Source organism: Pristiophorus japonicus, chromosome 18 (assembly GCF_044704955.1).
Source record: "Pristiophorus japonicus isolate sPriJap1 chromosome 18, sPriJap1.hap1, whole genome shotgun sequence".
In the NCBI taxonomy this organism is placed as follows: domain Eukaryota; kingdom Metazoa; phylum Chordata; class Chondrichthyes; family Pristiophoridae; genus Pristiophorus; species Pristiophorus japonicus.
This window is the reverse complement of record NC_091994.1, coordinates 3,747,098-3,768,453: the sequence shown is the minus strand read 5'-3', so window position 1 is coordinate 3,768,453 and position 21,356 is coordinate 3,747,098. Positions and strand designations below refer to the sequence as shown.

The 21,356-nt window shown below is 58.0% G+C and overlaps 1 protein-coding gene across 1 annotated transcript in view; it reads right to left on the bottom strand.

The window, feature by feature from the left end:
• Positions 1 to 21,356, bottom strand: part of LOC139229373 (colorectal mutant cancer protein-like) — a 66,845-nt gene that overhangs the window by 25,327 nt on the left and 20,162 nt on the right. The window contains exons 2-6 of the mRNA XM_070861070.1: positions 20,467 to 20,672; positions 19,183 to 19,325; positions 16,808 to 16,959; positions 14,637 to 14,843; position 1 (exon numbers count right to left, since the gene is read on the bottom strand). The exon at position 1 is cut by the window's left edge and continues 173 nt beyond it. Coding sequence (XP_070717171.1) covers position 1; positions 14,637 to 14,843; positions 16,808 to 16,959; positions 19,183 to 19,325; positions 20,467 to 20,672 — 709 coding nt within the window. The remainder of the gene's footprint in view (positions 2 to 14,636; positions 14,844 to 16,807; positions 16,960 to 19,182; positions 19,326 to 20,466; positions 20,673 to 21,356) is intronic.

The window sequence follows — 21,356 nt, the reverse complement described above, 5'->3', positions numbered from 1 at the left end:
CCTAACACAGGACACAGACTGTCAGCCCAGAATCGTAATACACCGAGACCTCCCGCTCCACACACTCCCACACACTCCCGCACACTCCCGCACACTCCCACACACTCCCGCACACTCCCGCACACTCCCACACACTCCCGCACACTCCCGCACACTCCCGCACACTCCCACACACACACACTCCCGCACACTCCCACACACTCCCGCACACTCCCGCACACTCCCACACACTCCCGCACACTCCCGCACACTCCCGCACACTCCCACACACACACACTCCCGCACACTCCCACACACTCCCGCACACTCCCGCACACTCCCGCACACTCCCACACACACACACTCCCGCACACTCCCACACACTCCCACACACTCCCGCACACACACACTCCACACACTCCCACACACACACACTCCCACACACACACACTCCCACACACTCCCACACACTCCCACACACTCCCACACACACACACTCCCACACACACACACTCCCACACACTCCCACACACACACACTCCCACACACACACACTCCCACACACTCCCACACACACACACTCCCGCACACTCCCACACACACACACTCCCGCACACTCCCACACACTCCCGCACACACACTCCCGCACACTCCCACACACTCCCGCAAACACACACTCCCACACACTCCCGCACACACACACTCCCACACACACACTCCCGCACACTCCCACACACTCCCGCACACACACACTCCCACACACTCCCGCACACACACACTCCCACACACTCCCACACACACACACTCCCACACACACACACTCCCGCACACTCCCACACACTCCCACACACACACACTCCCGCACACTCCCACACACTCCCGCACACTCCCACACACACACACTCTCACACACACACACTCTCACACACTCCCACACACACACACTCTCACACACTCCCACACATACACACTCCCGCACACTCCCACACACTCCCACACACACACACTCTCACACACTCCCACACACACACACTCCCACACACTCCCACACAATCCCACACAATCCCACACACTCCCGCACACTCCCACACACTCCCGCACACTCCCACACACACACACTCTCACACACTCCCACACACACACACTCCCACACACACACACTCTCACACACTCCCACACACACACACTCTCACACACTCCCACACACACACACTCTCACACACTCCCACACACACACACTCTCACACACTCCCACACACACACACTCCCGCACACTCCCACACACACACTCTCACACACTCCCACACACACACACTCCCGCACACGCCCACACACACACACTCTCACACACTCCCACACACACACACTCCCACACACACACACTCCCACACACTCCCGCACACACACACTCCCACACACGCCCACACACACACACTCCCACTGCCGCACACTCTCACACACTCCCACACACACACACACTCCCACACACACACTCCCACACAGTCCCACACACACACACTCCCGCACACTCCTACACACTCCCACACACTCCCACACACACACTCCTACACACACACACTCCCACACAGACACACTCCCACACACACCCACACACACACACTCCCACACACACACACACTCCTACACACACACTCCCACATACTCCCGCACACACACACTCCCACACACACACACTCCTACACACACACTCCCACACAGACACACTCCCACACACACACACTCCCACACACACACACTCCCACACACACTCCCACACACACACATTCCTACACACACACTCCTACACACACACACTCTCACACACACACACTCCCACACACTCCCACACACACACACTCCCACACACACACACTCCTACACACACACACACTCCCACACACACACTCCTACACACACACACTCCCACACACTCCCGCACACTCCCACACACACACACACACACTCCCGCATACTCCCACACACTCCCGCACACTCCCACACACACATACACACTCCCGCACACTCCCACAAACTCCCACAGACACACACACACTCCCGCACACTCCCACACACTCCCGCACACACACACTCCCGCACACTCCCACACACTCCCGCACACACACTCCCGCACACTCCCACACACTCCCGCAAACACACACTCCCACACACTCCCGCACACACACACTCCCACACACACACTCCCGCACACTCCCACACACTCCCGTACACACACACTCCCACACACTCCCGCACACACACACTCCCACACACTCCCACACACACACACTCCCACACACACACACTCCCGCACACTCCCACACACTCCCACACACACACACTCCCGCACACTCCCACACACTCCCGCACACTCCCACACACACACACTCTCACACACACACACTCTCACACACTCCCACACACACACACTCTCACACACTCCCACACATACACACTCCCGCACACTCCCACACACTCCCACACACACACACTCTCACACACTCCCACACACACACACTCCCACACACTCCCACACAATCCCACACAATCCCACACACTCCCGCACACTCCCACACACTCCCGCACACTCCCACACACACACACTCTCACACACTCCCACACACACACACTCCCACACACACACACTCTCACACACTCCCACACACACACACTCTCACACACTCCCACACACACACACTCTCACACACTCCCACACACACACACTCTCACACACTCCCACACACACACACTCCCGCACACTCCCACACACACACTCTCACACACTCCCACACACACACACTCCCGCACACGCCCACACACACACACTCTCACACACTCCCACACACACACACTCCCACACACACACACTCCCACACACTCCCGCACACACACACTCCCACACACGCCCACACACACACACTCCCACTGCCGCACACTCTCACACACTCCCACACACACACACACTCCCACACACACACTCCCACACAGTCCCACACACACACACTCCCGCACACTCCTACACACTCCCACACACTCCCACACACACACTCCTACACACACACACTCCCACACAGACACACTCCCACACACACCCACACACACACACTCCCACACACACACACACTCCTACACACACACTCCCACATACTCCCGCACACACACACTCCCACACACACACACTCCTACACACACACTCCCACACAGACACACTCCCACACACACACACTCCCACACACACACACTCCCACACACACTCCCACACACACACATTCCTACACACACACTCCTACACACACACACTCTCACACACACACACTCCCACACACTCCCACACACACACACTCCCACACACACACACTCCTACACACACACACACTCCCACACACACACTCCTACACACACACACTCCCACACACTCCCGCACACTCCCACACACACACACACACACTCCCGCATACTCCCACACACTCCCGCACACTCCCACACACACATACACACTCCCGCACACTCCCACAAACTCCCACACACACACACACACTCCCGTACACTCCCACACACTCTCGCACACTCCCGCACACTCCCACACACACTCTCCCACACACACACACTGCTACACACACACACTCTTACACACACACACTCCCACACACTCTCGCACACTCCCACACACTCCCACACATTCCCGCACACTCCCACACACTCCCGCACACTCCCACACACTCCCACACACTCCCACACACACACACACACTCCCACACACACACACTCTCACACACTCCCGCACACTCCCACACACTCCCACACACTCCCGCTCACTCCCGCACACTCCCGCACACTCCCTCACACTCCCACACACTCCCACACACTCCCACCCACACACACTCCCACACACTCCCGCACACTCCCACACACTCCCACACACTCCCGCACACTCCCACACACTCCCGCACACTCCCACACACTCCCACACACTCCCACACACACACACTCCCACACACACACTCCCACACACACACACTCCCGCACACTCCCACACACACACACTCTCACACACTCCCACACACACACACTCCCGCACACTCCCACACACACACTCTCACACACTCCCACACACACACACTCCCACACACACACACTCTCACACACTCCCACACACACACACTCTCACACATTCCCACACACACACACTCCCACACACACACACTCTCACACACTCCCACACACACACACTCTCACACAATCCCACACACACACACTCTCACACACTCCCACACACACACACTCTCACACACTCCCACACACACACACTCTCACACACTCCCACACACACACACTCCCGCACACTCCCACACACACACTCTCACACACTCCCACACACACACACTCCCGCACACGCCCACACACACACACTCTCACACACTCCCACACACACACACTCCCACACACACACACTCCCACACACTCCTGCACACACACACTCCCACACACACACACTCCCACTCCCGCACACTCTCACACACTCCCACACACACACACACTCCCACACAGTCCCACACACACACACTCCCGCACACTCCTGCACACTCCCACACACTCCCACACACACACTCCTACACACACACACTCCCACACAGACACACTCCCACACACTCCCACACACACACACTCCCACACACACACACTCCTACACACACACTCCCACACAGACACACTCCCACACACTCCCACACACACACACTCCCACACACACACATTCCCACACACACTCCCACACACACACATTCCTACACACACACTCCTACACACACACACTCCCACACACACACACTCCCACACACACACACTCCCACAACACACACTCCTACACACACACACACTCCCACACACACACTCCTACACACATACACTCCCACACACTCCCGCACACTCCCACACACACACACACACACTCCCGCACACTCCCACACACTCCCGCACACTCCCACACACTCCCACACACACACTCCTACACACACACACTCCCACACACTCCCGCACACTCCCACACACACACACACACACTCCCGCACACTCCCACACACTCCCACACACACACACACACACACACACACACTCCCGTACACTCCCACACACTCTCGCACACTCCCGCACACTCCAACACACACACACTCCTACACACACACACTCCTACACACACACACTCCCACACACTCCCGCACACTCCCACACACTCCCACACACTCCCACACACTCCCGCACACTCCCACACACACACACACACTCCCACACACACACACTCCCACACACTCCCGCACACTCCCACACACTCCCACACACTCCCGCACACTCCCACACACTCCCACACACACACACACACTCCCACCCACACACACTCCCACACACTCCCGCACACTCCCACACACTCCCACACACTCCCGCACACTCCCATACACTCCCGCACACTCCCGCACACTCCCACACACTCCCACACACTCCCACACACACACACTCCCACACACACACTCCCACACACACACACTCCCGCACACTCCTACACACACACACTCTCACACACTCCCACACACACACACTCCCGCACACTCCCACACACACGCACTCTCACACACTCCCACACACACACACACTCCCGCACACTCCCACACACACACACTCTCACACACTCCCACACACACACACTCCCACACACACACACACACTCCCACACACACACACTCCCACACACTCCCGCACACACACACTCCCACACACGCCCACACACACACTCCCACTCCCGCACACTCTCACACACTCCCACACACACACACTCCCACACACACACTCCCACACACTCCCACACACACACACTCCCGCACACTCCTGCACACTCCCACACACTCCCACACACACACTCCTACACACACACACTCCCACACAGACACACTCCCACACACACACACTCCCACACACACACACTCCTACACGCACACTCCCACACAGACACACTCCCACACACACACACTCCCACACACACACACTCCCACACACACACACTCCCACACACTCCCACACACACACACTCCTACACACACACACACTCCCACACACACACTCCTACACACACACACACTCCCATACACTCCCGCACACTCCCACACACACACACACACTCCCGCACACTCCCACACACTCCCGCACACTCCCACACACTCTCGCACACTCCCGCACACTCCCACACACACTCTCCCACACACACACACTCCTACACACACACACTCCTACACACACACACTCCCACACACTCCCGCACACTCCCACACACTCCCGCACACTCCCACACACTCCCACACACACACACACTCCCACACACACACACTCCCACACACTCCTGCACATTCCCACACACTCCCACACACTCCCACACACACACACACACACACACACACACACTCCCGTACACTCCCACACACTCTCGCACACTCCCGCACACTCCCACACACACTCTCCCACACACACACACACTGCTACACACACACACTCCTACACACACACACTCCTACACACACACACTCCCACACACTCCCGCACACTCCCACACACTCCCGCACACTCCCACACACTCCCGCACACTCCCACACACACACACACACTCCCACACACACACACTCCCACACACTCCCGCACACTCCCACACACTCCCACACACTCCCGCACACTCCCACACACTCCCACACACACACACACACTCCCACCCACACACACTCCCACACACTCCCGCACGCTCCCACACACTCCCACACACTCCCGCACACTCCCACACACTCCCGCACACTCCCGCACACTCCCACACACTCCCACACACACACTCCCACACACACACACTCCCGCACACTCCCACACACACACACTCCCGCACACTCCCACACACACGCACTCTCACACACTCCCACACACACACACTCCCGCACACTCCCACACACACACACTCTCACACACTCCCACACACACACACTCTCACACACTCCCACACACACACACTCCCACACACACACACACACTCCCACACACACGCACTCTCACACACTCCCACACACACACACTCCCGCACACTCCCACTCCCGCACACTCTCACACACTCCCACACACACACACTCCCACACACACACTCCCACACACTCCCACACACACACACTCCCGCACACTCCTGCACACTCCCACACACTCCCACACACACACTCCTACACACACACACTCCCAGACAGACACACTCCCACACACACACACTCCCACACACACACACTCCTACACACACACTCCCACACAGACACACTCCCACACACTCCCACACACACACACTCCCAAACACACACACTCCCACACACACACACTCCCACACACACTCCCACACACACACACTCCCGCACACTCCCACTCCCGCACACTCTCACACACTCCCACACACACACACTCCCACACACACACTCCCACACACTCCCACACACACACACTCCCACACACTCCCGCACACTCCCACACACACACACACACACTCCCGCACACTCCCACACACTCCCACACACACACACACACACACACACACACTCCCGTACACTCCCACACACTCTCGCACACTCCCGCACACTCCAACACACACACACTGCTACACACACACACTCCTACACACACACACTCCTACACACACACACTCCCACACACTCCCGCACACTCCCACACACTCCCACACACTCCCACACACTCCCGCACACTCCCACACACACACACACACTCCCACACACACACACTCCCACACACTCCCGCACACTCCCACACACTCCCACACACTCCCGCACACTCCCACACACTCCCACACACACACACACACTCCCACCCACACACACTCCCACACACTCCCGCACACTCCCACACACTCCCACACACTCCCGCACACTCCCATACACTCCCGCACACTCCCGCACACTCCCACACACTCCCACACACTCCCACACACACACACTCCCACACACACACTCCCACACACACACACTCCCGCACACTCCTACACACACACACTCTCACACACTCCCACACACACACACTCCCGCACACTCCCACACACACGCACTCTCACACACTCCCACACACACACACACTCCCGCACACTCCCACACACACACACTCTCACACACTCCCACACACACACACTCCCACACACACACACACACTCCCACACACACACACTCCCACACACTCCCGCACACACACACTCCCACACACGCCCACACACACACTCCCACTCCCGCACACTCTCACACACTCCCACACACACACACTCCCACACACACACTCCCACACACTCCCACACACACACACTCCCGCACACTCCTGCACACTCCCACACACTCCCACACACACACTCCTACACACACACACTCCCACACAGACACACTCCCACACACACACACTCCCACACACACACACTCCTACACGCACACTCCCACACAGACACACTCCCACACACACACACTCCCACACACACACACTCCCACACACACACACTCCCACACACTCCCACACACACACACTCCTACACACACACACACTCCCACACACACACTCCTACACACACACACACTCCCATACACTCCCGCACACTCCCACACACACACACACACTCCCGCACACTCCCACACACTCCCGCACACTCCCACACACTCTCGCACACTCCCGCACACTCCCACACACACTCTCCCACACACACACACTCCTACACACACACACTCCTACACACACACACTCCCACACACTCCCGCACACTCCCACACACTCCCGCACACTCCCACACACTCCCACACACACACACACTCCCACACACACACACTCCCACACACTCCTGCACATTCCCACACACTCCCACACACTCCCACACACACACACACACACACACACACACACTCCCGTACACTCCCACACACTCTCGCACACTCCCGCACACTCCCACACACACTCTCCCACACACACACACACTGCTACACACACACACTCCTACACACACACACTCCTACACTGCTACACACACACACTCCTACACACACACACTCCTACACACACACACTCCCACACACTCCCGCACACTCCCACACACTCCCGCACACTCCCACACACTCCCGCACACTCCCACACACACACACACACTCCCACACACACACACTCCCACACACTCCCGCACACTCCCACACACTCCCACACACTCCCGCACACTCCCACACACTCCCACACACACACACACACTCCCACCCACACACACTCCCACACACTCCCGCACACTCCCACACACTCCCACACACTCCCGCACACTCCCACACACTCCCGCACACTCCCGCACACTCCCACACACTCCCACACACACACACTCCCACACACACACTCCCACACACACACACTCCCGCACACTCCCACACACACACACTCCCGCACACTCCCACACACACGCACTCTCACACACTCCCACACACACACACTCCCGCACACTCCCACACACACACACTCTCACACACTCCCACACACACACACTCTCACACACTCCCACACACACACACTCCCACACACTCCCACACACACGCACTCTCACACACTCCCACACACACACACTCCCGCACACTCCCACTCCCGCACACTCTCACACACTCCCACACACACACACTCCCACACACACACTCCCACACACTCCCACACACACACACTCCCGCACACTCCTGCACACTCCCACACACTCCCACACACACACTCCTACACACACACACTCCCAGACAGACACACTCCCACACACACACACTCCCACACACACACACTCCTACACACACACTCCCACACAGACACACTCCCACACACTCCCACACACACACACTCCCAAACACACACACTCCCACACACACACACTCCCACACACACTCCCACACACACACATTCCTACACACACTCCCACACACACACACTCCCACACACACACACTCCCACACACTCCCACACACACACACTCCTACACACACACACACTCCCACACACACACTCCTACACACACACACACTCCCATACACTCCCGCACACTCCCACACACACACACACACTCCCGCACACTCCCACACACTCCCGCACACTCCCACACACTCTCGCACACTCCCGCACACTCCCACACACACTCTCCCACACACACACACTCCTACACACACACACTCCTACACACACACACTCCCACACACTCCCGCACACTCCCACACACTCCCGCACACTCCCACACACTCCCACACACACACACTCCCACACACACACACTCCCACACACTCCTGCACATTCCCACACACTCCCACACACACACACACACTCCCACACACACACACTCCCACACACTCCCGCACACTCCCACACACTCCCGCACACTCCACACACTCCCACACACACACACTCCTACACACACACACTCCCACACACACACACTCCCACACACACACACTCCCACACACTCCCGCACACTCCCACACACTCCCGCACACTCCCACACACACACACTCCTACACACACACACTCCCACACAGACACACTCCCACACACTCCCACACACACTCCCACACACACTCCCACACACACACATTCCTACACACACACTCCTACACACACACACACTCCCACACACACACACTCCCACACACACACACTCCCACATACTCCCACACACACACATTCCCACACACACACACTCCTACACACACACACACTCCCACACACACACTCCTACACACACACACTGCCACACACTCCCGCACACTCCCACACACACACACACACACACTCCCGCACACTCCCACACACTCCCGCACACTCCCACACACACATACACACTCCCGCACACTCCCACACACTCCCACACACACACACACACACACACACACACACACACACACACTCCCGCACACACCCACACACTTCCACACACTCCCACACACACACTCCTACACACACACACTCCCACACAGACACACTCCCACACACTCCCACACACACACACTCCCACACACACACACTCCCACACACACACACTCCCACACACACACACTCCCACACACACTCCCACACACACACACTACCACACACACACACTCCCACACACTCCCACACACACACACTCCCACACACACACACTCCTACACACACACACACTCCCACACACACACTCCCGCACACTCCCACACACTCCCGCACACTCCCACACACTCCCACACACACATACACACTCCCGCACACTCCCACACACTCCCACACACACACACACACACACACACACACACACACACTCCCGCACACTCCCACACTCTCCCACACACTCCCACACACACACACTCCCGCACACTCCTACACACTCTCGCACACTCCCGCACACTCCCACACACACTCTCCCACACACACACACTCCTACACACACACACTCCTACACACACACACTCCTACACACACACACTCCCACACACTCCCGCCCACACACACACACTCCCACACATTTCCGCACATTCCCACACACTCCCACACACACACACACACTCCCACACACACACACTCCCACACACTCCCGCACACTCCCGCACACACACACTCCTACACACACACACTCCCACACACACACACACACTCCCACACACACACACTCCCACACACTCCCGCACACTCCCACACACTCCCGCACACTCCCACACACACACACTCCTACACACACACACTCCCACACAGACACACTCCCACACACTCCCACACACACACACATTCCTACACACACACTCCCACACACACACACTCCCACACACACACACTCCCACACACACTCCCACACACACACACTCCTACACACACACACTCCCACACACACACACTCCCACACACACACACTCCAACACACTCCCACACACACACACTCCCACACACACACACTCCTACACACACACACACTCCCACACACACACTCCTACACACACACACTCCCGCACACTCCCACACACACACACACACACTCCCACACACTCCCACACACATACTCCCACACACACACACTCCTACACACAAACACTCCTACACACACACACTCCTACACACACACTCTCCCACACACTCCCGCACACTCCCACACACTCCCGCACACTCCCACACACTCCCGCACACTCCCACACACTCCCACACACTCCCACACACACACACACTCCCACACACACACACTCCCACACACTCCCGCACGCTCCCACACACTCCCACACACACACACACACTCCCACACACACACACTCCCACACACTCCCGCACACTCCCGAACACATACACTCCTACACACACACACTCCTACACACACACACTCCCACACACACACACACACACTCCCACACACACACACTCCCACACACTCCCGCACACACACACTCCCACACACACACACTCCCACATACTCCCGCACACACACACTCCCACACACACACACTCCCACACACTCCCGCACACACACACTCCCACACACACACACTCCCACATACTCCCGCACACACACACTCCCACACACACACACTCCTACACACACACACACTCCCACACATACACTCCTACACACACACACTCCCACACACTCCCACACACACACACACACTCCCGCACACTCCCACACACTCCCGCACACTCCCACACACTCCCACACACACACACACACTCCCACACACTCCCACACACACACTCCCACACACACACACACACACACACTCCCACACACACACTCCCACACACACACTCCCACACACACACACACACACACACTCCCACACACACACACACACTCCCGCACACTCCCACACACTCCCGCACACACACACACACACACGTTCGGCCGAAGTGGCCTCCTTCTGTGCCGTTAAATCTCTAGGGGCCCAAAATTGGTGAAGGACCTCGCTCGCCCGTGTGCCGTCCGACGGACGCCGAGAAACCGGACGGTACTTTGGCGGGATATTCATCGCCGAGGTCTTTTGAAGGTCGGCGGGCGGCAAATGGACAATGTATGCCGCCAATCTGGGCGGCAGTGGGCGGAACGGCGCATTCGCGGCGGCAGAGGTGCTTGCCGCCAAGGATGGAGTCGGGCCCACGGAGGGAAAAAATATTCACTTACCTTTTGTTCATGTTCTTCAGTCTCACCGTCAGGGACAGACCGGCCTCCAGCCAGCGGTCCCCCGACTCCCGCTGAGTCCCGCCGAGTCCCGCTGACTCCCGCCCGCAGGAATCTGGGAGCTCGGTGGGCGGGAGCATAGTTGCACCACTCGGCCGTCCGCTGATGTCAGCGGACGCATCCCGGCGACTCTCCCCTCCCCCGCCCACTCCAGGCCGCCCTGAAAGTGGCACTTGGGCAGGTCTGCAGGAGGAATGTCAGCGGGAGTGGGGGGCAGTGGGCAGTGGGGGGCAGTGGGCAGTGGGCAGTGGGGGGCAGTGGGCAGTGGGCAGTGGGCGGCAGTGGGCAGTGGGCGGCAGTGGGCAGCGGGCAGTGGGCGGGAGTGGGCAGTGGGTGGCAGGCAGTGGGCAGTGGTGGGCAGTGGGCAGTGGTGGGCAGTGGGCAGCAGTGGGCAGTGGGCAGCGGGCAGTGGGCAGCGGGCAGTGGGCGGGAGTGGGCAGTGGGTGGCAGGCAGTGGGCAGTGGTGGGCAGTGGGCAGTGGTGGGCAGTGGGCAGCAGTGGGCAGTGGGCAGCGGGCAGTGGGCAGTGGGCAGTGGGCAGTGGACAGCGGGCAGCGGGCAGTGGGCAGTGGGCAATGGGCAGTGGGCAGTGGGCAGTGGGCAGCGGGCAGTGGCCAACGGACAGTGGGCAGTGGGCAGTGGGCAGCGGGCAGTGGGCAGCGGGCAGTAGGCAGTGGGCAGCAGCGGGCAGTGGGCAGTAGGCAGTGGGCAGCGGGCGGCAGCGGGCAGTGGGCAGTGGGCAGTAGGCAGCGGGCATTGGGCAGTAGGCAGCGGGCAGTGGGCAGTGGGCAGCGGGCAGTAGGCAGTGGGCAGCAGCGGGCAGTGGGCAGCGGGCAGTGGGCAGTGGGCAGCGGGCAGTGGGCAGTAGGCAGTAGGCAGTGGGCAGTGGGCGGCAGCAGGCAGTGGGCAGTAGGCAGCGGGCAGTGGGCAGTGGGCAGCGGGCAGTAGGCAGCGGGCAGTGGGCAGTGGGCGGCAGGCATTGGGCAGCGGGCAGTGGGCAGTGGGCAGCGGGCAGTGGGCAGCGGGCAGTGGGCAGTGGGCGGCAGTGGGCAGTGGGCAGTGGGCGGCAGTGGGCAGTAGGCATTGGGCAGTGGGCAGTGGGCGGCAGTGGGCAGTAGGCAGCGGGCAGTGGGCAGTGGGTGGCAGTGGGCAGTAGGCAGTGGGCAGTGGGCAGCGGGCAGTGGGCAGCGGGCGGCAGTGGGCAGTAGGCAATGGGCAGTGGGCAGTGGGCGGCAGTGGGCAGTAGGCAGTGGGCAGTGGGCAGCGGGCAGTGGGCAGCAGCGGGCAGTGGGCAGTGGGCAGTGGGCAGCGGGCAGTGGGCAGTGGGCAGTGGGCAGCAGCGGGCGGGGGTCCATCAATCACGGGCCGATGACTCTATGACTCGGCCCATCGTGCTGCGCTGAGCGCCGCAGGGAGGAACTTGCCTTAAGCCGGAGCTTGTCCCGCTCCCGCTGAATCCCGGCGACGGCGATGCCGGTGGCCCACAGCTCCTGGTCCGTCTCGCGGAGCCGGCTCACCAGCCGCTGGTTCTTCTCCCTCAGGCACTCCAGCTCGGCCTCCCATTGGCTGCTCTCCTCGTGCAGTTCGGGGCTCAGGTCAACGTCCAGCTCCCGTTCCACCTCGGCGATCGTCTGCTCGGAGAGACGGGGGCGGGGCTGTTACAGACACTAATAAAGCAACTGGTCTGTTGGCCTTTATTACAGGAGGATTTGAGTATAAGAGTAAAGACGTTTTACTGCAATTATATCGGGCCCTGGTGAGACCACACCTGGAGTATTGTGCACAGTTTTGGTCTCCTTACCTAAGGAAGGATTTACTTGCCATAGAGGGAGTGCAGCGAAGGTTCACCAGACTGATTCCTGGGATGGGGGGATTGTCCTATGAGGAGAGATTGAGCAGACTAGGCTGATATTCTCTAGAGTTTAGAAGAATGAGAGGCGATCTCATTGAAACATAGAATTCTTACAGGGATTGACAGGGTAGATGCAGGGAGGATGTTTCCCCCCGGGCTGGGGAGTCTAGAACCAGGGGTCACAGTCTCAGGATAAGGGGTCAGCCATTTAGGACTGAGATGAGGAGGAATTTCTTCACTCAGAGGATGGTGAATCTTTGGAATTCTCTGCCCCAGAGGGCTGTGGAGGCTCAGTCATTGAGTATATTGAAGGCTGTGATCGATAGGTTTTTGGATATTAAGGGAATCGAGGGATATGGGGATCGGGCGGGAAAGTGGAGTTGAGGTCGAAGATCAGCCGTGATCTCATTGAATGGCGGAGCAGGCTCGAGGGGCCGAATGGCCGACTCCTGCTCCTAATTCTTATGTCCTTATGACACAGTAACAGTAACACGGGGGTTAAAATGCCTCACACACACCCGATGATCGGCTCCTAACTCCATATACCCGCCTTTGCCCATAACCCTTAATACCTTTGGTTAACACAAATCTACCAAACATCGATTTAAAATTAACAATTGATCTAACATCAACTGCTGTTTGTGGAAGAGAGTTCCAAACCTCTCCCACCCTGTGTGCGTAGAAATGTTTCCCGACTTCATTCCTGAAAGGTCTGGCTCTAATTTTCAGACTATGGCCCTAGTCCCAGACTCCCCAGCCAGCGGGAATAGTTTCTCTCGATCTGTGCCCCTTAATATCCAGAAAACTTTGATCAAATGACCCCTTAACCTTCTAAATTCCAGGGAATATAAAACCCTACAACCAACAGGACAGAATCCGGCCATTCAGCCCAACTGCCCAGCGACCTCCCACCCTGGCCCCGTGCCCCTCGATTCCTTTCACCCTCGAGTTCAGCGTCAAACCTCCCTCAACGCTCTCTGCCTCAACCCCTCCCTGTGGCAGCGAGTTCCACATTCTCACTCTCTCTGGGTAAAGAAGTTCCTCCTGAATCTCAACTGTTAATAACGACGTTATATTCACCCGCCCTGTCCTGTACTGCCCTACATCCTCCCTAGCAAAAAATACATCATTTTAACGGCCTCCATCTCTTCTCCTCCTAACCTTCCCTTTTCCAACCGTTCCCCAGCAACATTAGGGGCAGCGAGTGATTTAATCACAAGCCGGGAGCCGAATGGTCCCAGTGTCCAGTCTCTGGCCAGTGTCCAGTCTCTGGCCAGTGTCCAGTCTCTGGCCCAGTGTCCAGTCTCTGGCCAGCGTCCAGTCTCTGGCCCAGTGTCCAGTCTCTGGCCAGCGTCCAGTCTCTGGCCCAGTGTATGACCCACTGTCCAGTCTCTGGCCAGTGTCCAGACTCTGACCCAGTGTCCGGTCTCTGGCCCGTGTCCGGTCTCTGACCCAGTGTCCAGTCTCTGGCCAGTGTCCAGGCTCTGACCCAGTGTCTAGTCTCTGGCCCAGTGTCCGGTCTCTGGCCAGTGTCCGGTCTCTGGCCAGTGTCCAGTCTCTGACAGTGTCTGCCCCAGTGTCCAGTCTCTGGCCCAGTGTCCAGTCTCTGGCCAGTGTCCAGTCTCTGACCCAGTGTCCAGTCTCTGGCCCAGTTTCCAGTCTCTGTCCAGTCTCTGGCCCAGTGTCCAGTCTCTGACCCAGTGTCCAGTCTCTGACCCCATGTCCAGGTCCCTTGACCCCTACCTGAGTGACCAGCTCCCAGTGGGCGAGCTCTGCTTCCTCTCCCTCGCCGGGGTCGGCCCCGCGATGGGGGATTTCCGCTTTCCACGTGCGCACTGTGTCCTCGAGTCCCGTCAGCACGCGCTGCAGTGTCCGCGACAGGTCACACGGTTCCCCTGCGATAGGAAGCAGAGCAGCGGTCAGCGGGGAACGCACGGCCGCTCGTCGGGACCCACCGCTGACCAACATCGCGGCGGGAGTCTCCCGGGGTCCGTCCGCACGCCCTTCAACAACCTGCATTTATATAGCGCCTTTAACATAGTACAAACGTCCCGAGGCGCTTCACAGGAGCGATTATCAAACAAAATTTGACACCGAGCCACATAAGGAGATATTAGGGCAGGTGACCAAGGGCTTGGTGAAAGAGGGAAGTTTTAAGTTGCATCTTAGAGGAGAAGAGAGAGGGGGAGAGGTTTAGGGAGGGAATTTTAGAGTTTGGGGCCCAGCCAGCTGAAGGCACGGCCGTCAATGGTGGGGTAATGGAAATCGGGGGATGGACAAGAGGCCAGAACTGGAGGAGCACAGAAATCTCGGAGGTTTGTAGGGGCTGGAGGAGGTTACAGAGGTAGGGAGGGGTGTAGGGGCTGGAGGAGGTTACAGAGGTAGGGAGGGGTGTAGGGGCTGGAGGAGGTTACAGCGATAGGGAGGGGTGTAGGGGCTGGAGGAGGTTACAGAGATAGGGAGGGGTGTAGGGGCTGGAGAGGGTTGCAGAGATAGGGAGGGGTGTAGGGGCTGGAGAGGGTTGTAGAGATAGGGAGGGGTGTAGGGACTGGAGGAGGTTACAGAGATAGGGAGGGGTGTAGGGGCTGGAGGAGTTACAGAGATAGGGAGGGGTGTAGGGGCTGGAGGTGGTTACAGAGATAGGGAGGGGTGTAGGGGCTGGAGGAGTTACAGAGATAGGGAGGGGTGTAGGGGCTGGAGGAGTTACAGAGATAGGGAGGGGTGTTGGCGCTGGAGGAGGTTACGGAGATAGGGAGGGGTGTAGGGGCTGGAAGAGGTTATAGAGATAGGGAGGGGTGTAGGGGCTGGAGGAGTTACAGAGATAGGGAGGGGTGTAGGGGCTGGAAGAGGTTATAGAGATAGGGAGGGGTGTAGGGGCTGGAGGAGGTTACAGAGATAGGGAGGGGTGTAGGGGCTGGAGGAGGTTACAGAGATAGGGAGGGGTGTAGGGGCTGGAGAGAGTTACAGAGATAGGGAGGGGTGTAGGGGCTGGAGGAGTTACAGAGATAGGGAGGGGTGTAGGGGCTGAAGAGGGTTACAGAGATAGGGAGGGGTGTAGGGGCTGGAGGAGTTACTGAGATAGGGAGGGGTGTAGGGGCTGGAGGAGGTTACAGAGATAGGGAGGGGTGTAGGGGCTGGAGGAGGTTACAGAGATAGGGAAGGGTGTAGGGGCTGGAGGAGGTTACAGAGATAGGGAGGGGTGTTGGCGCTGGAGGAGGTTACAGAGATAGGGGCGGGTGTAGGGGCTGGAGGAGTTACAGAGATAGGGAGGGGTGTGGGGGCTGGAGGAGTTACTGAGATAGGGAGGGGTGTGGGGGCTTTGTGCTCAGAAATAACCACAGGAAATACCAGGACCACTTGCTGTTTCTTCTATTCGAGTTGCTGTCTGCGTATCTCCCGCTGGGAACAGTGGGGACGGAGACTCCATACTGGGTGTTCACGTTCCAGTAACCGAGTGTCACATTGAGTCCCGAGTTGGAAGCAGTCCCAGAGGTTTGACCACCTGACGTCTGGTCACATGACGACAGACAGTGGTCAGGGGACTCAGCACCACTGGACGTCCCAAAGCGCTTTACAGCCAATGAAGTACTTTTGGAGTGTGCTCACTGTTGTAATGTGGGAAACACGGCAGCCAATTTTCGCAAAGCAAGCTCCCACAAACAGCAATGTGATAATGACCAGATAATCTGTTTTAGTGATTGTTGATTGAGGGATAAACATTGGCCCCAGGACACCGAGGAGAACTCCCCTGCTCTTCTTCCAAATAGTACCATGGGATCTTTTACGTCCACCTGAGAAAGCAGACGGGGCCTCGGTTTAATGTCTCATCCGAAAGACTCCACCTCTGACAGTGCGGCACTCCCTCAGTACTGCCCCTCCGACAGTGCGGCACTCCCTCAGTACTGCCCCTCCGACAGTGCGGCACTCCCTCAGTACTGCCCCTCCGACAATGCGGGGCTCCCTCAGCACTGCACTGGGTGTGTCAGCCTAGATTTATGTGCTCAAGTCTCTGGAGTGGGCCTTGAACCCACAACCTCCTGACCCAACGAGAGAGTGCTGCCCACTGAGCTGACACCTAAGATAGCCGCGTGATACTGAGCGAGGCCTTGCCCACTGACCTGTTATTGTCAATGTTTGAGCAAGCTGTCCAGGGTAGTCGGGGTCCGCCGATGAATCCTGGTCAGGACATGGACACGGGCTGGTGTCTGGGGAGGGGCCATCACTGAGGTCCGAGCAAATGTCCAGATATTCATCGTCCTCCCTGCAAGGGAAATAGGTGGTGAAAAAATAGGAGAGTGACAGAAGGCAAAGACAATGGGGGTGTCAGTTTATGTAGCCAGTCAGACTGAGTCCGGTGATGGACAGGTGGGAATAGCGGGAGGCTCAGACTGGCCGGAGCTGGGGGTCCCTGGATACCCTGCAGTAGGCAGGTCCCACCACAGGGAGTCGCTGTTCCCTGCAGTTTCTGCAGTGACTCTGTGAATGGAGGGGTCACTCCACCGGTCACTCCACCAGTCACTCTGCATCGCACTGTCGGAGGGGCAGTACTGAGGGAGCGCCGCACTGTTGGGGGGCAGTGCTGAGGGACTCTTGCACTGTCGGAGGGGCAGTACTGAGGGAGTGCCGCACTGTCGGAGGGACAGTACTGAGGGAGTGCCGCACTGTCGGAGGGGCAGTACTGAGGGAGTGCCGCACTGTCGGAGGGGCAGTACTGAGGGAGTGCCGCACTGTCAGAGGGGCAGTACTGAGGGAGTGCCGCACTGTCGGAGGAGCAGTACTGAGGGAGTGCCGCACTGTCAGAGGGGCAGTACTGAGGGAGTGCCGCACTGTCGGAGGGGCAGTACTGAGGGAGTGCCGCCCTGTCGGAGGGGCAGTACTGAGGGAGTGCCGCACTGTCGGAGGGGCAGTACTGAGGGAGTGCTGCACTGTCGGAGGGGCAGTACTGAGGGAGTGCTGCACTGTTGGAGGGGCAGTACTGAGGGAGTGCCGCACTGTCGGAGGGGCAGTACTGAGGGAGTGCTGCACTGTTGGAGGGGCAGTACTCAGGGAGTGCCGCACTGTCGGAGGGCAGTACTGAGGGAGTGCTGCACTGTCGGAGGGGCAGTACTGAGGGAGTGCCGCACTGTCGGAGGAGCAGCTGCAATTCCTACATTACAACAGTAGCATCACTCCATTGGCTGTGAAGCACTTTCTGACGTCCTGAGGTGTGAAAGGCGCTATATAAATGCAAGTCTTTCTCTTTAACAGACCTGACGTTATCTGTCGACTTGCTCTGTAGGAGAATTTGTGAGGGATGAGAATGAGCGGGGGGTTAATTTTGATGGTTCCTCCCCGCCTGTGGGACCCGACTCCCCGCCCAGGGAGTGGGAGAGAAATCAGAAATAATTGTTTTCCGAGCACACCTGATGGTCTCCACCGTCAGCCTGTCAATCTTCCTGTTCAGCTCGGCGATAACAACCAGCAACTCGGTGATCTGACCCTCGTAACGCAGCACTGCCACTGCCTCCTCCTCCTCCTCTTCCTCCGCCTCCTCTTCCTCCACCTCCTCTTCCTCCGCCTCCTCCGCCCCCGGCCCCGTGTCCTCGTCGATCAACAGGGAGTCTGCACACTGGACAGACAGAGATAAATGGGCTTCACACCAGTGCACTACACCACGTGACGGTGCGGACTTATGCGATTGGGGGGAATATATTAGCATGGATTGAGGATTGGTTAATTTGGGTATTACGGGAATCAAGGGATATAGGTATCTGAACATAAGAACATAAGAAATAGGAGCAGGAGTGGGCCATTTAATAAGATCATGGCTGATCTGATCATGGACTCAGCTCCACCTCCCTGCCCGCTCCCCATAACATTTTATTCCATTATCGTTCAAAAATCTGTCTATCTCCACCTTAAATATACTCAATGACCCAGCCTCCACAGCTCTCTGGGCAGAGAAATCCACAGATTCACGATCCTCTGAGAGAAGAAATTCCTTCTCATCTCAGTTTTAAATGGGCGACCCCTTATTCTGAAACTGTTATGTATTCTACTGTCATTGTAATCCATGTATAAACTGACCTAAGTTGTACACTGTGAGAACACTGACCACTAGGTGGTGAACTTGTGGGAGACATTCCTAACCTGGACTTTCAGGTATAAAAGGTAGCTCCACCCATCTTCTCTACTTCAGTGCTGGCTAATAAAGGTTATTGGTCACAGAGTGACCTTCTCTCCAGTATGGGCCTCGGTGCATTTGTACTGTATAGTAAGGACATATTAGAAACGATGCCCCCTAGTTCTAGAT